General features: G+C 35.0%; 1 protein-coding gene across 1 annotated transcript in view; it reads left to right on the forward strand.

Moving 5' to 3' along the window:
- LOC125369311 overlaps positions 1 to 25,716 on the forward strand; it is a 47,406-nt gene extending 21,690 nt beyond the window's left edge. Inside the window, exon 3 of the mRNA XM_048371330.1 lies at positions 25,570 to 25,716. Coding sequence (XP_048227287.1) covers positions 25,570 to 25,716 — 147 coding nt within the window. The remainder of the gene's footprint in view (positions 1 to 25,569) is intronic.
- Positions 25,717 to 26,146: the final 430 nt, after the last annotated feature.

The following is a 26,146-nucleotide window of genomic DNA, read 5'->3' on the forward strand; positions in this document are numbered from 1 at the left end:
TTAGATCCTTATGCTTATCCATGGAAGAGAATAAAAGGTTTGCAATTTCTTTCCTTATCGGATCTGAAATCCTACCTATGTTCTCTTTTATTCTTTTCTTTTGTTCCTCTCTTTCTAATTTATATATTGTATAATGGTTTGGTTTTATTTAGCGAGCATAAACAAGAATGTTGAGTTAAAGCGCATGGAAGCAAAAATCATAAGCACCAATCCAATGCTTGGACAAATGCGATGAAAGAAATTTAGCTGATCGAATATTAATATCATTTTTTGAATGATCATAGACGAATCTTTTGCAGGTAAGAGGAATGCTGAGAATCAAGGCACGCCCAAATATTTTGATTCAAGATTTGCGCCGTTGGGATCTCCATCATTCCTTGTTCCTCTAGGCATGAGGACTCTTTATGACATAAGGATTGTCATAAGGAATCATGGGAATGCAATTAAACAGCTTGACTGGTGGCATTGGGGATTAGCTTGATGATCAAGCAGGACAAGACGTAAATCCATGCGCGTGAGGGAGAAATCATATGAATGAAATTAAAAAAGCTTGATTAGTGGCATTGTGGATTAGGTTGTTGATTAAGCAAGACGAAATGTAAATCCATGTGCGTAAGGGAGAAATCATATTATTTTCAATAAACCCAAGGATAATACAAGCACGAATGTGAGTGTTTTGATGTTTTGGATGCATATAATGAAGTATTTTGGGTCGAAACATTATTAGATTGCCCAATGCAAATTTTCCCTTGTTGTCATTAAACTAGCTCATAGAAATTAGGACTACAAGAGTTGTTGACCTGTCAACTCCTCTTTGGTTCTTAATTTGAATTTAGTTTATTCATCTTTCTTTAGTTATTTACTCATATTTATCTTGTACTTTCTTCTTCTTATGGAATGAGGGATTACACACTATAAAAACCACATGCAACCGAATATTTGAGGCTAGTGAGCATATTATTTCAATTTTCTACATTGCAGGGAATTAAGCTACAGGTTCTTTCAAGAACTTTATGAACTTATGAAGACTCGCACTAACGAACCTAGACTTATTGCTCATGTCCTTCCATTCTTTTATGCTCTTTGGCTACCCTTTTGATCCTTATGCTTAGCCATGGAAGAGAATAAAGAACTTACAATTTCATTCCTTCTCGAATCCGAAATCCTACCTCTGTTCTCATTTGTTTGTTTCTTTAATTCGTTTCTTTCTAATCTATGTCTTGTTTGAAGGTTTGATTTTATTTGGCGAGCATAAATAGGAGTGTTGAGTTAAAGCATATGGAAGTGACAATCATAGGCACCGATAAAATGCTTGGGAAAAATGCCAAGAAACAAAATTAGTTGATCAAGTACTGATATCATTCCTCAAATAATCACGGACGAATCTTATGGAGGAAAGAGGGATCACCGAGAGTCGAGGAATGCCCAAATATTCTTATTCAAGATTTGCACCATTAAGATCTCCATCATTCATTGTTCTTCTAGGCACAATGACTCCTGATGACACAAGGATTGACACAAGGAATCATGGGAATGCAATTACCAAGCTTGACCGGTGGCATTAGGAGTTAGCTTGAGATCATGTTGTTTTCAATAAATTCAAGCATAATACAAAGTGGGAATGCGAGTATTTTGATGTTTGGGATGCATATAATGAAGTAATTTCGGTCAGAGTGTTACTTGGTAGCCCCATGCAAATTTTCCTTTGTTTCTGTTAAGCTAGCTCATAAAATTTAGGACTACGAGAGGGCTTTCGTTTAGTCTATTTATCTTTCCTTATTTATTTAATCATATTTAGCTTCTAGTTTCTTCTTCTTATGAAATGAGGGCTTTCGCACTTCCAAAACCGCATGCAACTGAATATTTGAGGCTAGTGAACATGTTATTTTAGTTTTCTACCTTGTAGAGAATTAAGTTATGGGTTCTTTCAAGAAATTTACGAACTTGTGAATACCCGCACTACGTCCTTCCTTTCTTTTGTGTTTTTTGTCTATCATTGTATCGAAATTAATTCGATTTGATCTTTATACTTAGCCATGGAAGAGAATAAAGAACTTACTACTTGTTTCTTTATTAGATCTGAAGTCCTACCTATGTTCTCATTTGTTTGTCTCATTCTAATCTATGTCTTGAATGATGGTTTAGGTTTTATTTGGCGAGCATAAACAGAAGTGTTGAATTAAAGCACGTGGAAGCGACAATTATAGGCATCGATCCAATGCTTGAAAAAATACGAAGAAAGAAAATTAGTTGATCGAGTATTAATATCATTCTTCTAATGATCGTAGACAAATCTTTTGGCGGAAAGAGGAACGCCGAGAATCAAGGCACGCTAAAATATTCTGATTTAGGATTTGCACCGTTAGGATCTCCATCATTCCTTGTTCCTCTAGGCACGAGGGCTCCTGATGACACAAGAATTGGCATAAGGAATCATGGGAACACAATTAACAAGCTTGACTGGTGCGATTAGGCCTTAGCTTGATGATTAAGCAGGAAGAGATGTAAATCAACGAGCATAAGGGATAAATCATTATTGTTTTTAATAAATCCAATCGTAATACAAGTGGAAACATGAGCATTTTAATGTTTGGAAAACATATAATGAAGTAATTTGGGTTGGAGTGTTACTTGGTAGCCCCATGCGAATTGCCCATTGTTTTCATTAAGCTGGCTTAGAAAATTTGGAACTACGAGAGTTGTTGACCAGTCAACTCCTCTCTAGTTCTTGATTTGACTTTAGTTTATTCATCTTTCTTTATTTATTTAATCATATTTAACTTCTAGTTTCTTCTTCTTATGGAATAAGGAGTTTTGGATTATCAAAAGCACATGTAACCGAAACATATTACTTCAGTTTCCTAGCTTGTATAGAATTAAGTTACAGATTCTTTCATGAACTTTGCTGACTTGTGAAGACTCACACTAGTGAACATAGACTTATTGCTCACGTCCTTTCTTTCTTTTGTGTTTTCTGCCCACCCTTGTGTTTAAATCAACACGATTTGATCCTTACGCTTAGCCATGGAAGAGAGGAAGAACTTACAATCTCTTTCCTTATTGGATCTAAAATCCTACCTATGTTCTCATTTGTTCTTTTCTTTAGTTCCTCTCTTTCTAATATATGTCTTCTATGATGGTTTGGTTTTATTTGGCGAGCATAAACAACAGTGTTGAATTAAAGCATATGGAAGAGACAATGTTTGAAAAAAATATGAAGAAAAAAAATTAGTTGATCGAGTATTAATATCATTCTTTAATTGATCATAAAAAAATGTTTTGGAGGAAAGAGGAACGCCGAGAATTGAGACACGCCCAAATATTTTGATTCATGATTTGCACCATTAGGAGTTGTAGGAACTCCAAAGTTAAACGCGCTTGGTTCAAAGAAATTCCAAGATAGGGGACCTCCTGGGAAGTTCTCAAACCCGCCAAAGGGACAAAACCGTGAGGCCAGTGAGGGCCAAAGTGGACAATATCTCATGTGATATGGTTCCGGATTGTTACAATTTATATCCTATTTAGGATAAAGATAACCTTCATAACTAAAAGAGATAACTAAATCAAAGTCCTAATTAGGTTAAAATACATGTGTGGCCGCCCAAAATAAGCTATAAAATCCTAATTTACTTAAGACATGTAGATGGGCCTCATAACATAAGCCAAGTTTGGCCTAAAGTGTTCATATGCTCCAATTCCGCTTCTTTGGTCTTCTTAAGCCTAATTAGATTCATTCAAGCCCAATAGATTGAATTAGTTTAATGAATCTTGAACTTAAATCCAGTTATATGTCCTTAGCCCAAATGTCTTAGATAACCTCATTAACTTGAAATTTGAATCGAACTTGGATTCCTAGTTGATTTAAGATTCCTTTCATTGCTTGAGCTCCTAATATCATCAAGACTCTTTGCTGGATTAGGATTCCTAGTTGATTCAGGACTCCTTATAGGTTTCCTAGTTGATTCAGGACCCCTTATAGGATTAGGATTCCTTGAGCTAGTAGGATTTGCATCATTAAGACTCCTTGTTGAAATAAGATTAATTATGCTATTTTGGTTTCAATTATAGATAAATGTTACTTTCAATTAATCCAAGTACGAATGAGTGTGTTTTGATGTTTGCAAGGCATATAATGAAGTATATTGGGCTAGAGTGTTATTAAGTGCACCCAAGCGAATTTCCCCTTATTTTCGTTAAGGAATCATGGGAGAGCAATTGACAATCTGATATGCATCGGGCAAGGATTAAAGATATTAGTTTGAATGGGCTTTATGACGAGGGCAATAAGAAAGAATCAAGGAAGGATCCATTAAGTTTGCCACAAGATCCAATGATAAGGTTAAGGGCCAAGAAGCTTCAAGAGTCTTTAAATGGTCACAAGATCCGATAGGATTCCGCCCCAAATGAAATTCATAAAGAATGGGCTTTGTTTAATGTTCTTAAAGTCCAAGTTTATGGAAGCCAAATGGGCTTTATTTAATATTCTTAAAGTCCAAGTTTATGAAGGCTTTCCTTAGCTCTTAGTATCCTATTTGATTAGATGTTAGAGTTTTCTAAGCTTGTAAGAAAACTCATATTAGATCAGATTAGTTAAGTAAGAGTTCTATTCTTCTTAGAAACTGCGGGCAACTGAATACTTGAGGCTAATGAGTATATTATTTTAGTTTTCTATCTTGTAGGAAATCAAGTTATGTGATCTTTCAAGAAATTTGTGGACTTATCAACACTCGCGCTTTGAGCATAGACTTATCCCTCATGTCCTTCCTTTCTCTTGTGTTCTTTGTCTACACTTGTGTTTAAATCAATTCGATTTGATCCTTAGGCTTAGTCGTATAGAAGAGAATAAAAAACTTATGATTTCTTTCCTTATTGGATATGAAATCCTACCTATATTCTCATTTTGTTTGTTTCTTTTGTGTCTCTCTTTCTAATCTTTATCTAGTATGTTTGGTTTAGTTTTATATGGGGAGCATAAACACGAGTGTTATGTAAAAGCGCGTGGAAGCGACAATCATAGGCACCGATCCAATGCTTGAGCGAATGCAAAGAAAGAAAATTAGTTATTCGTGTATTAATATCATTCTTCGAATAATCGCAAAGAAATCTTTTAAAGGAAAGAAAGAACACCGAGAATCGAGGGATGCCCAAATATTATGACTCAGGATTTGCACCATTAGGATCTCAATCCTTCCTTTTTCCTCTAGGGACGAGGACTTCTGATGATGCAAGGTTGGGTGTAAGGAATCATGGGAACGCAATTAACAAGCTTGACCGGTGGCATTGAGGCTTAACTTGATGATCAAGCAAGAGAGACGTAAATCCACATGCATAAAGGACAAATTAGGTTGTTTTCAATTAATCCAAGCACAATACAAGCTGAAATTCAAGCGCTTTGATGTTTGAAATACATATAATGAAGTAATTTAGGTCAGTTTTTTAGGTAGGCCTACCCGAATTTACCCTTATTTTTATTAAGTAGGCTCATAGAATTTGGGAGTATGAGAGTTGTTGCCCAGTCAATTCCTCTCTAGTTCTTGATTTGACTACAGTTTATTAATCTTTATTTATTTATTCATATTTAGCTTCTAGTCTCTTCTTCTTATAGAATGAAGGCTTTCGCACTATAAAAACCACACGCAACCGAATACTTGAGGCTAATGAGCATATTATTTCAGATTTCTACCTTGCAAGAAATCAAGTTATATATTCTTTTAATAAGTTTATGGACTTATTGATGAGAATCCATGTAGCATAAAAAACTCTACTCCAACAAGAAAACCTAATGATACAAATCCCACTTGCCCAAGGAATCCTACTTCAACAAGGAGTCTTAATTCCAATAGGAATCCTAATCCAGCAAGAAATTCTGATGATATTAAGAGTTCAAGTGACAAAAGAAATCTATTTCCACTAGGAATCCTAATCCTACTAGGAGTCCTAGTCCGATTCAAAGTTCAAGTGAGATTGGACTTAATCAAGACAATGGGCCTCAAGATACTCTTACCAACTCTATCCAACATATGGAGGCATGATTAAGACAAGATAAACCCAAGATAATCAAGTCAAGCTATTTGGAGTCCAATACTAAATAATGGGTCGCATATCACATGTTACTTAAGCCCAATTGTCATGTTTAGGGTTGGACATATTTTAGAAGAATTTGTTCATTTAAAGAAATCCTTTAATTCTTAGAAGTCTATTTTAAGTTAACTTTTTAGTTTAGCAGTTCTATTCCTAGTCTTATTGTTATTTGGTTCCTTATCATTATAGAATTAGGTTTCTTTAAGCTAGTATAAATTTCTATGTAGAGGGAGTTGTTGGATATTGATTATTTTGGAGTTAATTCTATTCTTTTTTTCTTTTTGAACTTGGTGAATTTATCAAGTGAAGGCTTAGTGTTTTACAAACTTAGTTTCTTCTAAACTTTTGTTTATGTTAAACAGCCTTTAATTCTTTATAATTAAGGTTTTTAAGTACAAGTTATTTAAGGGTCTTATTGGGAGTTAAAGCTCCTTTGCTTGATTAGGTGAATGATCCTTGGTGCAGACATCAACATTGAATACAGGTTTGGCACAAGTTAGCCACGTTCATATCACTTATCAACACTCGCGTTAGCGAGCATAGACTTATCCCTCATGTCCTTCCTTTCTCTTGTGTTCTTTATCTACGCTTGTGTTTAAATCAATTCGATTTGATCCTTACCCTTAGCCATATGGAATAGAATAAAGAACTTATGATTTTTTCCTTATTGGATATGAAATCCTACCCATATTCTCTTTTTGTTTATTTCTTTTGTGTCTCTCTTTCTAATCTCTATTTAATATGTTGGTTTGGTTTTATATGGGGAGCTTAAACACGAGTGTGGAGTGAAAGTGCGTGGAAGCGGCAATCATAGGCACCAATCCAATGTTTAGAGGAATGTAAAGAAATAAAATTAGTTGATCGAGTGTTGATATCATTCTCTGAATGATCATAGATGAATCTTTTAGAGGAAAGAGGGAACTATGAGAATCGAGTCACGAACAAATATTCTAATTCAGGATTTGCACCATTAGGATCTCCATCATTCCTTATTCCTCTAAGCACGACGACACATGATGAAACAGGGATTGGCGTAAGGAATCATGGAAATGCAATTGATAAACTTGACTAGTGGCAATTGCGGCGTAGCTTTTAGATCAAGTAGGACAAGATATAAATCCACTTGTGTAAAGGAGAAATCATAATGTTATCAATGGATCCAAGCATAATATAATAAGGATTGCGAGATTTTTTATCTTTGGGATACATATAATTAAGTAATTTGATTTGGAGTGTCATTAGGTAGGCCCACATGAATTTCCCTTTGTTTTTGTTATATTGGTTCATAAAATTTGGGATCTCTATCATTCCTTATTCCTCAAGGCATGAGTACTCCTAATGATATAAGGATTACTATAAGGATTGGTTAACCACTCTCTTAGTTTTAAATTTTATGAGCCAGCTTAACAAAAATAAGAGAAAATTTATGTGCGCCTACCTAATAACACTCCGACCTAGATTATTCATTGTATGTATCTCAAACATCATAATGTTCATATTTCCAATTGTATTATGCTTGGATTTATTGAAAACAACATGATTTCTCCATTACGCACGTGGATTTACATCTCGTCTTGCTTGATCATCAAGCCAATCCCCAACGCTAAAAGTTAGGCTTTCTAATTGCATTCGCATGATTCCTTTTGCCAATCCTTGTGTCATCAAAAGTCCTTGTGCCTAGAGGAATAAGGAATGATGGAGATCCCATTAGTGCAAATCATGAATCGATTCTCGGCGTTCCCTCTTTCCTTCAAAAGAATTATTTGCAATCATTTGAAGAATGATATCAATACTCGATCAACTATTTTTCTTTCATTATATTTCTCCAAGCATTGGATCAATGCCTATAATTGTCGCTTCCATGTGATTTAGCTCAACACTCCTATTTATGCTTACCACATAAAACCAAACCATCATATAAGACATCGATTAGAAAAAGACAAAGAAAACAATAGAACAAATGAGAAGATAGGTAGGATTCCATATCCGATAAGGAGAGAAATCACAAGTTCCTTATTCTCTTCCATGGCTAAGCTTCTTTATTCTCTTCCATGGCTAGGCATAAGGATCAAATTGAATTAATTTAAATGCAAGGATAGACAAAGAACACAAAAAATAGGAAGGACGTGAGTAATAAGTCTAGATTCGCTAGTGCGGGTCTTCATAAGTCCGCAAAGTTCTTAAAAGAACCTGTAACTTAATTTTTTGTAAGGTAGAAAACTTAAATAATATGCTCATTAGCCTCAAATATTTGATTGCATGCAGTTTTCACAGTGTGGAAGCCCTCATTCCATAAGAAGAAGAAACTAGAAGCTAAATATGAGTAAAAAAATAAAGAAAGATGAATAAACTAAAATCAAATCAAGAACTAGAGAGCAGTTGTGATATGAACCTAACCTATATCAAAGGATTAAATCCGTATAATAGTTTGATTTCATTGCCCAAGATCTGTTTATAACCAGATTAATGGAAACCTTAGACCCTTCAAGTATATTAAATTATCAAATCTAAGGTATTAGAGGTAGAAGACGCCACAGCTTAGTATGGATTCTAAATTGATAAGTCAAATTTGAACGCCACAAACAATGAATTGCTTGATAAGTTCGATTTAGCTCTAAACAAGAACTAAGAATAAAGTTTAAACTCACAAAATATATTAATCATCAATCAATCAATGAACTTGAAAATTCATAATAAGATAGAGATAAACATCCTAACTAAAAATGATAACTAATAATAAAGTCCTAATACTCCTAAAATATTATATACCCGCCCATTAGGAGTAAGAAACCCTAGTTTCTTTAAGTCACATGCATGGGCCATCTTTTCTAGAGCTAATTAGGCACAAACTCCCTTATTGATGCCTTTTATGCTAACTAATGCCCCTAGTACCTTTATGAGACATATGAATCATGTTTTACGTCCTTTTATCGGCAAGTTTATTGATTTGTATTTTGATGACATATTAGTCTATAGCAATTCCATGCATGAGCATTTAGAGTATCTTAGGACTTTATTTGATGTCTTGCAAAGAGAAAAACTCTGTGTTAATCTCGGCAAGTGTGACTTTTGCACTCCTAAGGTAGTTTTTCTTGGATTTGTTGTTAGTGCTAATGGGATCGAGTAGATAAAGAAAAAGTAGAGGCTATTGCTTTTTGGCCAATACCTAAGAGTGTGAGTGAGGTGAGATCTTTTCATGGCCTAGCTAGCTTATATAGGCATTTTTTCAGGAATTTTTCTACCCTTACCACCCTATTAAGCAACATGTAGGTTTTAAATAGGGAGAGGCACAAGATAAATTAATTTATGCTCATTTACTTGCTTTGCCTAATTTTGATTCTACTTTTAAGATTGAATGTGATGCTTCTACTGTTGGAATTGGAGCTGTATTAATGCAAGAGGGTAGGCCAATTGCCTATTTTAGTGAAAAGCTTAGTGGTGCAAGCTTATACTATCCCACCTATGATAAAGAGATGTTTGCATTGGTGCGGGCGTTGGAGACATGGCAGCATTATTTATTGCCGAAGGAGTTCATAATTCATACTGATCATGAGAGCTTAAACCATTTGAAGGGTCAAAATAAGTTGAATACAAGGCATGCAACTTGGAGTTCATTTATAGAGACTTTTCCATATGATCAAATATAAGCAGGGTAAAGATAATATGGTGGCTGATGCACTCTCTAGGAGGTATGCCTTGATTAACACACTTCATTCTAAACTGATTGGATTTGAATTGCTTAAAGAACATTATCTTTATGATCCTGATTTTGGAAGTGTATATGATGCGTGCGAGCATGGAGCTTTTGATAAATACTATAGGAATGATGGCTACCTGTTTAAGGATGATAGATTATGTGTGCCTAATTATTCTATGCGTAAATTATTTTTAAAAGAATCGCATGAGGGAGGATTAATGGGGCATTTTGGTGTTTCTAAGACTTTAGATATGTTGCATAAGCACTTTTATCGGTTGAAAATGTGTGTTGATGTTGAGAAATATTATGCCAACTGTGTAGTTTGTTTACTTGCTAAGTTTAAAAGCAAGCCCCATGGATTTTATGTCATTGCCTATTTCTATTTCACCTTGGATTGATGTTTCTATGGATTTTATCTTAGGGTTGCCAAGGTGTAGGAATGGAAATGATAGTATTTATATGGTGGTAGATAGATTTAGTAAAATGGCACACTTTATTGCATGTTATAAAGCTGATGATGCATCACATATTACTAATTTATTCCTTAGAGAAGTAGTATGTTTGCATGGCATGCCTAAGACTATTGTTAGTGATAGGGATGCAAAATATTTGTCCTATTTTTGGAAGACGTTATGGACTAAGTTAGGTACTAAATTGTTATTTTCTACTATTTGTCACCCTCAAATGGATGGCTAAATCAAAGTGGTTAATAGGGCTTTAGGATAATTATTGCGTGCTATTATAAAAAAGAAGATCAAATCTTGGGAAGATTGCTTACCTCATGTAGAATTTGCATATAACAAGAGTGTGCATTCATGTACTCATTATAGCCCTTTTGAAGTTGTTTATGGTTGTAATCCATTAACTCCCTTGGATTTATTACCTTTGCCATTATAAAAGAGTGCTAACTTGGATGGTTTCAAGAAGGCCGAATATGTTAGACAACTTCACGACAAGGTAAAGCAACAAATTGAGAAGAGAAATGAGCAAGCCATGCATTATCACAACAAAGATAAAAAACAAGTTGTGTTTGAGCTTGGTGATAGAGTGTGGTTGCATATGCACAAGGAGAGGTTTCCTCTTCAAAAAGGCATTCTAAGTTGCAAGCAAGAGGAGATGGACCCTTCCAAGTGGTTGCTAAGATTAGCAATAATGCTTACAAACTTGACCTTCAAAGAAAGTATAATATTAGTGCAACCTTTAATGTTTCTAATTTATCTCCTTTTAATTTTAAAGGTGCTAATTCGAGGACAAATTCACTTGAGAAAGGAAGGAATGATGGAAATCATAATGCTCCTACAAACCCATCTAAGCAAGATCCTCTATATATGGGGAGTGGTCCAATCACAAGAGCAGGAGCTAAGAAGATTAAGGATGCAATGACCTTATTTTCTCCAGCCTTGGTGACAACTCACATTATAGAAGAACAAGCCTCAAACAAGCCCAATGGGCTAGATTGTGTCTTGATGAATCAAGTTAATGAGAATGGGCTTCAAGAAGCTTGACTCCTTATTAATTTCCCTTTGCACCAAAATTACTCCTTATTTAACTTCTTATGTATTTTAGCCCTTGAATGCTTTATTACTTTAGAACTCTATTTCTTTGGGCCTTTTTCATTACTTGTTTAGTTTGGGCCTCTAGTTATGTTTAATAGATTAATTTTAAGTCTGGGCCACCCCTTGCATTCGGCACAACATTCATTAGTTTGTTTAAACTCTAAGTATTCACTATAAATACTTAAAGGTTATAATCTTGTAAGACTTTAACTTTGATTACAATTTGATGCTTGAGAGTTTTCTCTTTGTAAGTTCTTGCAAATACTTATTATTTTGAACATTGCAACTTTGCTGATTGTTCATTGATAGCTAAGGGTTTCTTTAATAGATTGTTGTGAATTCTTAGTTGCATATCTTTTATCTTGTTATTAATAGATCTTTAAAATGGATTGATATTGGTTCTATTCAATAGATTGTCTAGGGTCATATCACCTTCTGTCACCAGGAGTCCTCGTACCTAAAGGAACATGGAACGATGGAGATTCCAATGGTGCAAATCCTGATTTGGAATATTGGGGCGTGCCTCAATCCGCTACGTTAATTCTTTCCTCCAAAAATTTTTTCACACTCATTCTGAGAATGATATCAATACTCGATAAACTAGTTTCTTCCTTTACATTTGTCCAAGCACTATTTCGGTGCCTATGATTGCCACTTCCATGCACTTTCAATTAACACTCGTATTTATGCTCACCAAATGAAACCAAACCATCAAACTAGATAGAGATTAGATAGAGTAGAAAATAGAAGCGTACAAAATGAGAACATAGGTGGAATTTCAGATCTGATAAGGAAAGAAACCACAAGTTCTTTACTCTCTTCCATACGGCTAAGCGAAATAATCAAATTGAATTGACTTAAATGCAAGGGTCGGCAAAGAACATAAAAGAAAGGAAGGACGTTAGCGATAAGTCTATGTTTGCTAGAATGAGTCTTGATAAGTCAGCAAAGTTACTGAAAGAAACTATATCTTGATTTTCTGCAAGGTAGAAAACTCAAATAATATACTCACTACCCTCAAGTATTTAGTTGCTGCGAGTTTTGTAGTACGAGAGAGTAGCTGACCGGTCAACAACTCTTATAGTCCCAAATTCTATGAGCCAACTTAACAAAAACAAAGGGAAATTCATGTGGGCCTATCTAATAATACTCCGACCCAAATTACTTCATTATATGCATCCCAAACATCAAAATACTCGCATTGCCGCTTGTATTACGCTTGAATTAATAAAAAAATAACATGATTTCTCCCTTATGCGAGTGGATTTATGTCTCTTCTTGCTTTGTCATCAAGCTAAGCCCCAATGCCACCAGTCAAGCTTGTCAATTGAGTTCCCATGATTCCTTACGCCAATCCTTGTGTCATCAAATGTCTTTGTGCCTAGAGGAACAAGGAATGATAGAGATTCCAATGGTACAAATCCTGAATTGGAATATTAGGCATGCCTCGATTCTTATTGTTCCCTCTTTCCTCTAGAAGATTCATTTGCGATCATTCGAAGAATGATATCAATACATGATTAACTAATCTTCTTTCTTCACATTTGTCTAAGCATTGGATCACTGTATATGATTGTTGCTTCCACGCGCTTTCACTCAACTCTCGTATTTATGCTCCCCAAATAAAACCAAACCATCATACTAGTCAGAGGTTAGAAAAAGAGGCACAAAAGATATGAATAAAATAAGAAAATATATAGGATTTTGATCTCGTGCCGCTAAACTCTCAGGTTTGCTTTTGCTGGCTCGGTAATATGGAACCTCTCAACAGCTCTCATTCTTTTTTGAGGTCGTGCATGTCTTGGCTTTCCAGAACCTCTTTAGAAATTGATATGACTCCATAGGCCACTTGCATATCGAACAGATCTTACTCACAAGGGAGTAATTATGATATGACATTCCTAACCATTTTCGAAAAGGTTTGCTCAGCTACACTACTTGAGAAGAAAGAAAGACCACTCCAAGATAAGGGGGAGGGGGGGGGGGGCGGTCAACCATCCACTCTCGATATTCATATTGATAAATTCATTAAGGAAAGAAATCACAAGTTCTTTGTTCTATTCCATATGACTAAGCTTAAGGATCAAATCGAGTTGATTTAATCACAAGGGTAGACAAAGAACACAAAAGAAAGGAAGAATATGAGTGTATGAGTGATAAGTACTTTAACCTAATTAGGACTTTGTTTTAGTTATTTCTTTTACTTGGGAAGGTTACCTTTATCCTAGATAGGATGTAAATCCTTATTAGTTAAGGCCTATATAAGGCTAGTACAAATTTTAATGTATAGAATTAAGTTGAATTTGAATGATAATTGGTTGTTAAACCTAAAAGTTGTTTTACTTTTGTCTTTGTGTTCTTGTGTAGAATGCAGGCTTAAGAAATATTCAAGTAGATTGATCATCTTCTTTTGGAGTGTACGAGTGTGGATTTACATCTCACCCTACTTGATTATGAAGCTAAGCCCCAATGCTACCGGTCAAGCTTGTCAATTGCATTCCGATGATTCCTTATACCAATCCTTGTGTCATCAACAGTCATTGGGCCTAGAGTAATAGAAAATGATGGAGATCCTAATGGTGCAAATCTTGAACCATAATATTTGTGTGTGCCTCAACTCTTGTTGTTCCTTCTTTCCTATAAAAGATTCATCCACGGTCATTAGAAGAATAATACTAATACTCGATCAACTAATTGTCTTTCTTCACGTTTGTATAAGCATTAGATCGGTGCTTAATGATAAGAACCAATGTAGCACAAGGAATCCTACTTCAATAAGGAATCCTAATGATGGAAATCCTACTTGCTCAAGGAATCCTACTTTAACAAGAAATACTAATTCCACTAGGAATCGTAATCCAGTAAGGAGTCCTGATGAAATTAGGAGTTCAGGCGACAAAAGGAATCTTATTTCCACTAGGAATCCTAATCCAACTAGGAGTCCTAGTCAGATTCAAAGTCTAAGTGAGATTGGGCTTAAACAAAACAATGGGCCTCAAGATACTCTTATCAACTTAATCTAACATATGGAGGCATGAACAAGTCAAGATAAGTCTAAAATAAACAAGTCAAGCTATTTGGAGTCCAATACTCAAGAATGGGCCGCATATCACATGTTATTTAAGCCTAATTGTCATGTTTATTATATGGGCTTGGGTTGGACGAATTTTAGTAGTTTTTGTTTGTTTAAAGAAGTCTTTTAATAGTTAGGAGTCTTGTTTTAAGTTATCCTTTTAGTTTAGGAGTTCTATTCCTAGTTTTATTATTATTTGTTTCCTTATCATTATAGAACTAAGTTTTTTAAGGCCTATATAAGCTATGTAAAAGGAGTTGTTATTTTCGAGTTAATTCTCCGCTTTTGCTCTTTATGAACTTTGGTGAATTTATCAAGTGAAGGCTTGGTATTTTACAAACTTAGTTCAACACTCATGTCTGCTCACCAAATAAAACTAAACCATCAAATTAGACATAGATTAGAAAGAGTGGCACAAAAGAAACGAACAAAATGAGAACATATGTAGGATTTGGTCTCGATAAGGAAAGAAATCATAAGTGCTTTATTCTCTTTTATATGGCTAATCGAGAGGATCAAATCGAATTGTTTAAACAAAAGGGTATATAAAGAACATAAAAGAAAGGAAGGATGTGAGTGATAAGTCTATGTTCGCTAGCACGAGTCTTGATAATTCTGCAAAAGTTCTTAAAAGAGACCATAACTTGATTTTTCAAAAGGTAGAAAAGTAAAATAATAGGCTCACTAGGCTCAAGTATTCAGTTGCATGCGATTTTTATAGTGCATAAGCCCTTATTCCATAAGAAGAAGAAATTAGAAGCTAAATATGAATGAATAAATAAAGAGTGATTAATAAACTCTAGTTAAATCAAGAACCAAAGAGGAGTTGATTGGTCAATAACTCTCATAGACCTAAATTTTATGATCCAGCTTAACAATATCAAGGAATAATTCGATGGGCATATCTAATAACACTTCGGCCCAAATTACATCACTATATGCATCCCAAACATTGTAACATGCACATTCTTGCTTGGATTAATCAAAAGCAACATGATTTCTATTTTACGCATGTGGATTTGCATCTCATCTTGCTAGATAATCAAGTCAGCCCAATGTTGTTGGTCAAGCTTGTCAATTGCTTTTCTATAATTCCTTATGCCAATCCTTGTGTCATCGGAATATTGGGGCGTGTCTTGATTCTCGTTGTCCTTCTTTCCTCTATAACATTTGTCTATGATAATTTGGAGAATGAAATCAACACCGGATCAACTAATTTTCTTTCTTCGCATTTGTCCAAGTATTGGATTGGTGCCTACAATTGCTGCTTCCATGCTCTTTTTCTCAATAGTGGTGTTTATGCTCCCTAAGTAAAATCAAATGATCATACTGGACAAAAAGGAATTGACTAGTCAACAACTCTCGCAATCCTAAATTTTCTGAGCTAGAATAACAAAAATAAGGAAAGAATCATGTGGGCATACCTAAACATGACAATTGGGTTTAAGTAACAAGTGATATACAACCCATTCTTGAGTATAAGACTCCAAATAGCTTGACTTGTTAATTTTAGGCTTATCTTGACTTGTTTGTGCCTCCATTTGTTGGATTAAGTTGATAAGACTATCTTGAGGCCCATTGGTTTGATTAAGCGTAATCTTACTTGGACTTTGAATCTGACTAGGACTCCTAGTTGAATTAGGATTTCTAGTGGAAATAGGATTCCTAGTGGAAATAGGATTTGTTTCGTCACTTGAACTCCTAATATCATCAGAACTCCTTATTGGACTAGGATTCCTAGTGGAATTAGGACTCCTTGTTGAAATAGGATTCTTTGAGGATGTAGGATTTGCATCCTTAGAATTTCTTGTTGGAGTAGAATTCCTTGTGCTACATGGGTTCTCATCAATCGAGCATGACTAAATATTTTGACTCAGGATTTGCACCATTAGGATCTCCATCACTCCTTGTTCTTCTAGGCACGAGGACATTTGATGACACACGGATTGGGGTAAGGAATCATGGGAACGCAATTGACAAGCTTGACTTGTGGCATTGGGTGGTGATTTGATGATCAAGCATGATAAGACCTAAACCCACGAGCGTAAGGGAGAAACCATGTTGCTTTCGATTAATCCAAGTGGGAATATTCGTGTTTTGATGTTTGGGACACATATAATAAAGTAAGTTGGATCAGGGACTTATCAGGGAGGCCCATGCAAATTTTTCCTTATTTTCATTAAGTTGACTCATAAAGTTTAGGACTATGAGAGTTGTTGACCACTCAACTCCTCTCTGGTTCTTGATTTGACTTTGCTTTATTCATCTTTCTTTATTTAGATTTAGCTTGTAGTTTCTTCTTTTTATGGAATGAGGACTTTCTCCCTATAAAAACTGCATGCTACCGAATACCTGATATTAATGACATATTTTTACCACCATGGAAATCAAATTATGGGTTCTTTCAAGAACTTTATGGAATTATCAAGACTTGTGCTAGTGAGCAATGCCTTATCCCTCACGCCCTTTATTTCTCTTATTTTCTTTGTCTACCCTTGTGTTTAAATCAATTTGATTTGATCCTTATGCTTAGCCGTATAGAAGAGAGCAAAGAAATTGTGATTTCTTTTCTTATCGGATATGAAATCCTACCTATATTCTCATTTGTTTGTTTCTTTTGTGTCTCTCTTTCTAATCTCTATCTAGTATGATGGTTTGGTTTTATTTAGGAAGCATAAACATGAGTAAAAGCACGTGGAAGCGGGAATCATAGGCGCCAATCTAATACTTCGACGAGTGTGAAGAAAAAAATTAGTTGATCGTGTATCGATATCATTCTCCGAATCATCACGGGGGAATCTTTTATAGGAAAGAAGGAACAATGCGAATTGAGGCATGCCCAAATATTTTGATTCAGGATTTACATCATTGGGATCTCCATCATTCCCTATTCCTTCAGGCACGAGGACTCTTGATGACACAAGAATTGACGTAAGGAATCATGGGATTGCAACTAACAAGCTTGATCGGTGGCATTAGTCTTAGCTTGATGATCAAGTAGGACAAGACATAAATCCATGCATATAAAGGAGAAATCATGTTGTCTTTTATTAATCCAAGCATAATACAAGCGGGAATTCGAGCATTCTGATATTTGGGATGCATATTATGAACTAATTTAGATCGGAGTATTATTAGGTAGACCCACTCGAATTTTTCCTTGTTTTTCTTAAGCTGGCTCATAAAATTTGGGACTACGAGAGTGGTTAGCCTGTCTTTACAGTAATCCTTGTGTTGTTAGGAGTGCTCATGCCTTGAGGAACAATGAATGATGGAGATCCCAAATTTTATGAACTAGCTTAACGAAAGCAATGGGAAATTCATGTGGCCTACCTAATAACACTCCAAACCAAATTACTTAATTATATGCATCCCAAAGATCAAAAAGCTTGCATTCCTAATTATATTACGCTTGGATTCAATTATAATATTATAATTTATCCCTTGCGTGCATGGATTTACGTCTTGTCTTGCTTGAACTTAAAGCTAAGCCCTAATGCCACTGATTAAGCTTATCAATTGAGTTTCCATGATTCCTTATGCCAATCCTTGTGTCATCACGTGTCGTTGTGGCTACAGGAATAAGGAATAATAGAGATCCTAATGGTGCAAATCCTGAATCAGAATATTTGCTCGTGCCTCAATTCTCATTGTTCCCTCTTTCCTCCAAAAGATTCGTTTGTGATCATTCAAAGAATGATATCAATAATTGATTAACTAATTTTCTTTCTTTGCATTCGTCTAAGCATTAGATTGGTGTCTATGATTGCCACTTCCACACGCTTTCACTCAACAACCGTATTTATTCTCTCCAAATAAGACCAAACCATCATACTAGACATTGAGGTACAAATGAAACGAACAAAATGAGAACATACGTAAGATTTCAAATTCGATAAGGAAAGAAATTACAAGTTTTTTATCCTCTTCCATACGGCTAAGCGTAAGGATCAAATAGAATGTTTATAAACACAAAGGTAGACAAAGAACATAAAAGAAAGAAAGGATTTGAGCAAGTCTTGATAAGTCTGCAAAGTTCTTGAAAGAATCCATAACTTGATTTCCCACAAGGTAGAAAATTGAAAAGCATCAAGTATTCGGTTGCATGCAGTTTTTATAGTTTGAAAGCCTTCATTCCATAAGAAGAAAAAAATATAAGCTAAATATAAAAAAAATAAATAAAGAAAGATGAATAAACTGAAGCCAAATCAAGAACGAGAGAGGAGTTGACTAGTCAACAGCTCTCGTAATCCAAAATTTTATGAGCCAGCTTAACAAAAATAAAGGGAAATTCGCGTGGGCCTACCTAATAACACTCTAATCCAAATTACTTTATTTTATCCCTCCCAAACATCAAAGCACTTGCATTCCTGTTTATATTATGCTTGGATTAATTGAAAATAATATGATTACTCTTTTACGCGCATGAATTTATGTCTCAAAAGAGATAAAAAAAAAAGAAACAAACATAATGAAAATATAGCTAGGAATTCATATCTACTAATGAAAGAAATTACTAGTTCTTTATTCTCTTCCATATGGCATACGTAAGGATTGAATAAAAATGATTTAAAGATAATGGTAGATAAAGAACACAAAAGAAAGAAAGTACATAGGCGATAAGTATAGGTTCTCTAGCGCGAGCCTTCATTAGTCTGCAAAGTTATTGATAGAACCCATAACTTGATTTTCTACATTGTAGAAGACTAAAATAGTATGCTTAATTGCCTCAAATATTTAGTTGCATGCGTTTTCATAGTGCGAAGGTTCTCATTCCATAAGAAGAAGAAACTACAAGCTAAATATGAATAAATAAATAAAGAAAGATAAATCAAGAATTTGAGAGAAGTTGACTGGTCAACAACATTCATAGTTCCAAATTTTATGAGCCAGCCTAATGAAAACAAGGGGAAATTTTTGTGGACCTTGGTGCACTGCATATGCAACTACAACTAAGGCAGTAAACCTATCGATGTAGTCTAGCACAACGGCAAGTATTAAAATATCGTATCCCTCGGGAAAGTGAAATCCTAGAGTTACTACTTCGTTCTTTGTTATCTAGTCTAAAATTAATGACAGATGGTTTCTAGATTTACTAATGACTAAAAGCTAAGTTCTAAATGAAATGCGAGAATGAATGAGTAAATAGAACAATCAAGACAAGAAAGCAAACCCAAAGGGGACCTAGACTAGTTAGCAATCAAACAAGAAATAATAGATTGTTGAGTCTAATTATGCTATCCGTGGATGGATTTTTAACTAAATTCGGTTTTCTTCTCGAGACAACCGAATTCCTAAACCTAAGAACCTAAAGTTGGAATCTCTTCCTAATGATTGATTATTAAGTTAGCTTTAAGCTTTAATCTGCCTCTATTAGGCTTTGTTAATTCTTAATCCGGTAAATTAATTAACCTATCTCTAAGTGAAAATTAACTTGATCTTGCAATTAAATTTTGAAACTCAATTAGAATTTTTCAATTGCTAAAAGAATTCTATGAACAATAATCAACACATTCAATGTAAAGAAAACTGAATTTAATTATTAATTGCAAAAACAATATAGAAAGGAACTCAAACAATCCTAACAATTCAGTACTAAGCCAACATAGTAAGGAACCCTAATGGGTTCAATCAATCTAGCTACACATGTTCATGTATAAAAAAAACAGAAATTCAATTACAATGAAAGAGTAAAGAAATTGAAACATATACACCCTTTTTTTAGAATTGGATGAACAGTTCAAAGCCTTGATCTATACTGCAGTTGATCTCCAAAATTGCCTTTTGATTAGCTCCAATACTCCTCTTCAATCTTTAATCTGAAATCCCAAAATCATGAATCAAGGAAGGAAGATGAAGAGTTAGAATCCCCAAACTCCAACTCGAACTGCCCGGAACTCCCTCTCCTCTTTTTGGCTCGTTTATACATTATGCAAATACGAGCGTGTTCCAGCCTGTGCCCCTCAATACGGGCCGTGTTGGCCTCCAAATGACAGAATGAACTGAATCGAGCAAGGCCGTGTTCTAGTTCGTGTTACCAACACGGGTCGTGTTCTTGCCCGTGTTAGCTAACACGGGCCATGCTCTAAGGCGTGGTACCCTCGGAAAACATGCTGCTTCAAAGTGCTTAAGCTAGACAACCTAGAATTTTTTCACGGGCTCCAACACGGGCTATGTTGAATTCCCAAAACTCAACCTAAGGTCAAACGCTTCTGATTCCATCCGTTTTTTCCCGAAATTAATCTAAAATTGCTCAAGCACGGATGATGGACCTATAAAATCTCCTGAAACATGAAAGGACACAAAACACGAGTGATCTTGGAATAAAAACATAATAAATACTAAGAAAATACAGAATAATATGTAAGCAAATATGTGTAAAACTATGCATATCAGGCCTACCTCATAACACTTTAGCAAAAATTACCTGAAACACGAAAGGACATAAAACACGAGTGATCTTGGAATAAAAACACAATAAATACTAAGAAAATACAGAATAATATGTAAGCAAATATGTGTAAAACTATGCATATCAAGGCTACCTCATAACACTTTAGCAAAAATTACTTCATTATATGTGTCCCAAACTTCAAAACTTGTGTGTGGATTTACGTCTCCTCCTGCTTGATCATCAAGTCATGCCTCAATGCCCCCGGTTAACCTTCTGAATTGCATTTCCCATGATTCCTTATGCCAATCCTTATGTCATCAGCAGTCCTCATGCCTTGAGGAATAAGAAATGATAAAGACCCTAATGCTACAAATCCTGAATCGAGATATTTCATTGTGCCTTGATTCATGTCATTTCCTCTTTCCTCCAAAAGAGATGCACAAAAGAATCGAACAAAATGAGAACAATAATAGGATTATGAATTGAATAAGGAAAGAAATCACAAGTTTGTTATTCTCTTCGATATGCCTAAGTGTAATAATCAAGTTCTTTATTATCCCTTAGTCCAAAATCTTATGAGGTGGCTTAACAAAAATAAAGGAAAATTTATATGGGCATTACCTAATAATACTGCGACCCAAACTACTTCATTACATGCATGCCAAACATTAAACATGTGCATTCCTACTTGCATTAATCAAAAGCAACATGAAATCTCCCTTACGCGTGTGGATTTGCGTCTCATCTTGCTTGATCATCAAGTCACGCCTCAATGCCAAAGGTCAAGCTTCATAATTGTGTTCCCATGATTCCTTACACCAATCCTTGTGTCATCCGGAGTCCTCGTGCCTAAAGGAACAAGGAATGATGGAGACCCTAACGGCACTTTCAATCAACTAATTTTCTTTCTTCGCTTTTGTTCAAGTATTGGATCAGTGCTTGTGACTACTACTTCCATATACTTTCATTCAATTAATGTGAACCTTGGTAACTTCTGAAAAGACCCAACACTCAGAATCAAAATTAGAATCCCAAGAAAGCTAAATATGATCTTTGATGACATTGACCCAAAGATAACTTGTATCTCGAACCTTCATATAAGAATAACGGTTGACGTCACACTTAAGAAAGGTAGAAGGTGAGTGATAAGTCTTTGTTTGGATGCCACAAGAACAAGTTCTTGATAATTTTGAAGTTCTTCCAAATAAACAAGCAAGAATAAACTCATAATAATTTTATTTCAACAATGATCAATCCCTTGTGCCATTCGGCTACATAGGGTTTAAATAGATAAAAGACTTAACATAATTTTCTATTTGTATAAAGAAAATAAATGAATTAGGAATAAACTAAAGTATATCCTAAATAGATGTTTTCTTAAATAACAAAATAAGGAACTATGCTTAATTAGGGAATAATAAGAGTCTATTCTAAAAGGAAATAATAAAAGACTTCCAAAATAATAAAATAAGAAGCTTGATTGATTTAGTCAATCCTAATCAATAAAGATATGACTAAATCAATCCGGATATATTCCTAAATAACAAAATAAAGGATGCCCATTGTTTCCTCTTTGGTGTAGATGTTCCATTAGGTCAATGAAGCACTAAAGTTGCATGCGGTTTTCATAGTGCGAAAGCCCTCATTCCATAAGAAGAAGAAACTAGAAGATAAATATGAATAAATAAATAAAGAGAGATGAATAAACCAAAGTCAAATCAAGAACTAGAGATGAGTTAAGTGGCCAACAACTCTCATAGTCCCAAATTTTATGAGCCAACTTAATGAAAATAAAGGAAAATTCATGTGGGCCTGCCGAATCACACTCCGAGTCAAATTACATTATTACATGTGTCCTAAAGATCAAAATGTTTGCATTCCCACTTGTATTAATGGAAAGCAATATGGTTTCTCTCTTATGCGCGTCGATTTGCATCTCATATTGCTTGATCATCATGTAATGCTCCAATGCCACTAGTCAAGATTATCAATTGCATTCCTATGATTCTTTAACAAAAATAAGGAAAAACTCGTGTGCGCGTACCTAATAACACTCTGGCCTAATATACTTCATTATATGCCTTCGAAACACTAAAAAACGCTCACTCACGATGGGATTAATTGAAAGCAACATGATTTCTCCTTTATACGTGTGGATTTATGCCTCATCTTGCTTGATCTTCAAGCTAAGCCATAATGCCACCGGACAAGCTTATCAGTTACATTCCGATGATCCCTTATGCCAATCCTTGTGTAATCATATAGTCCTCGTGCCTAGAGGAACAACGAATGACGAAGATCCCAATGGTACAAATCCTGCATCAGAATATTTAGGCGTGCCTCGATTCACACTGTTCCTTCTCTCTTTTAAAAGATTCATCCACAATAATTCTAAGAATTATATCCATACTCGATTTGTCCAAGTATAGAATCAGTGCCTATGATTGTTGCTTTCATGAGCTTTCTCTTAACAGTTGTGTTTATGCTCTCCAAATAAAACCAAACCATCATACTAAATAAAGAGGAGTCGACTGGTCAACAACTCCGGTTTTCCTAAATTCTACAAACTTCTTGGAAGAAACCATAACTTGATTTTTCAAAAGGTAGAAAACTGAGATAATATACTCACTAGCCTCAACTATTCTGTTGCATAGGGTTTTTATAGTGCACAAGCCCTCATTCCATAAGAAGAAGAAACTAGATGCTAAATATGAATAAATAAATATAGAAAGATAAATAAACTATGATCAAATCAAGAACTAGAAAAGAGGTGATTGGTAAATAACTCTCATAGTCGTAAATTTTTTATGAGTCTGCTTAATAATATCAAGAAATAATTTGTGTGGGTATACCTAATAACTCTTCAGCCCAAATTACATCACTACATCCATCCCAAACATCGTAACACGTGCATTCCCATTTGGATTGATCAAAAGCAACATGATTTCTACTTTATGCGTATGGATTTACATCTTCTACTGCAAGATAATCAAGTCACTCTCCAATGCTACTGGTCAAACTTGTCAATCGCATTCCTAGGATTCCGTACGCCAATCCTTGATATGGAACCTCAATGAAAGAACTTGAGAACCCCTTTTGAATTGCAGGCCCCTAACACATTAACATGAAAAGTTCCTGAAAATATACGTAACTTGAGTTTCCATAAGGTAGAAAACTGAAATAATATGCTCAGTAGCCTCAAGTATTCGGTTGCATGTGATTTTTATAGCGTGAAAGCCCTCATTCCATAAGAGGAAGAAACTAGAAGCTAAATATGAAAAAAATAAATTAAGAAAGATGAATAAACTGAAGTCAAATCAAGAACGAGAGTGGAGTTCACTGGTCAAAAACTCTCGTAGTCCTAAATTTTATAAGCCAGCTTAACAAAAATAAAGGAAAATTCGTGTAGGCATACCTAATAACACTCCAATCCAAATGACTTCATTATACTCATCCTAAATATTAGAGCACTTGCATTTCCGCTTGTATTATGCTTGGATTAATTGCAAATAACATGATTACTCTCTTACGCGTTTATGTCTCGAAAGAGACAAAAAAAGAAATAAACAAAATGAGAACATAATTAGGATTTTAGATCTGATAAGGAAAGAAATCACTAGTTTTTTATTCTCTTCCATATGGCATACGTAAGGATCGAATCAAAATGATTTAAAGACAATGGTAGATAAAGCACACAAAAGAAAGAAAGGACGTGGGCGATAAGGAAGGATAGATCCCAATGGTGCAAATCCTGAATCGCAATATTTGGGCATCCCTTAATTCTCGCTGCTCCCTCTCTTCCAAAAGATTCATCTACGATCATTGTAAGAATGATATCAATACTCTATCACCTAATTGTCTTTCTTTGCATTGGTCCAAGCATTGGATCGGTACTTGTGATTGCCGCTTCAATGAGCATTTTCACTCAACACTCGTGTTTATGCTCCCTGAATAAAAACCAAACCCTCATACTAGACAAAGATTAGAAAGAGAGGCACAACAGAGATGAACAAAATGAGAACATAGGTAGGATTTCAGACCTGATAAGGAAAAGAAATCACAAGTTCTTTATTCTCTTCTTCATAAGGCTAAGCGTAAGGATCAAATCGAATTGATTTAAACACAATGATAGACAAAGAACACAAAAGAAATGAAAGACGTAAGTGATAAGTCAAAGTTCACTAGTGCGAGTCTTTATAAGTCCGAAAAGCTCTTGAAAGAACCCACAACTTGATTTCCTAAAATGTAGAAAACTAAAATAATATGCTCATGATATGCATAGTTTTACACATATTTGCTAACATGTTACCGCACATTTTCTTAGCATTTATTGTATTTTCATTCCAAGGTCACCCGTGTTTTATGTCCTTTCATGTTTCAGGAGATTTTATAGGTCCATCATCAGTGCTTTAGCAATTTTAGATCAATTACGGGGGAAAACAGACAAAATCAGAAGCTTTTGACCATGGGTTGACTTTTGGGAAGTCAACATGGCCCGTGTCGGAGCCTGTGTAGAAATTTCAACCCATGTAGCTTAAGCAATTTGAAGCAGCATGTTTATCGAGGGTACCACGCCCTAGAGCACGGCCTCTGTTGGTTAACACAGGCAAGAACACGGTCATGCTCGATTCAGTTGATTCTATCAATTGGAGTCGCACACGCCCGTATTTATGCAATGAATAAAAGGAACGAGCCAAAAAAGAGAAGAGAGTTCCGGATCGGTGATTTTGACTTTTGATCTTCCATTGTATTTTTGATATGTTGTCAGGCATTTAATGGGGCTTCCACGAAACTGATTCCACCTTGGGTACATCAGATTCGTGATCTGGGTTTCGGATTGAAGGTTGAGGAGGAGTTTTGGAGCAAATCAAGAAGCAATTCTAGAGATCAACTGCAGTGTAGATCAAGACTTTGAGCTATTCATCCAATTCTAGGAAAGGGGTGTATATGTTACGATTTCTTTATTCTTTCATTGTAATTGAATTCATATTTGCTTTAGACATGAACATGTGTAGCTAGATTGGTTGAACCAATTAGGGTTCCTTACTATGTTGGCTTTGTACTGAATTGTTGAGATTGGTTGATCTTCCTTTCTTGTATTCTTTTTGTAATTAATAATTAAATCCAGTTCTCTTTACATCGAATGTGTTTATTACTGTTCATAGAATTCTTTTAGCAATTGAGAAATTCTAATTGAGTTTGGAAATTTAATCGTAAGATTAGGTTAATTTTCACTTAGGGATAAGATTAATTAATTTACCAGATTAAGAATTAACAAAGCTTAACAGAGGCGGATTAAAGCTTAAGGCCAACTTAATAATCAATAGTTAGGAAGAGATTCCAAC

This window comes from Ricinus communis, chromosome 2, assembly GCF_019578655.1.
Source record: "Ricinus communis isolate WT05 ecotype wild-type chromosome 2, ASM1957865v1, whole genome shotgun sequence".
NCBI classification, from domain to species: domain Eukaryota; kingdom Viridiplantae; phylum Streptophyta; class Magnoliopsida; order Malpighiales; family Euphorbiaceae; genus Ricinus; species Ricinus communis.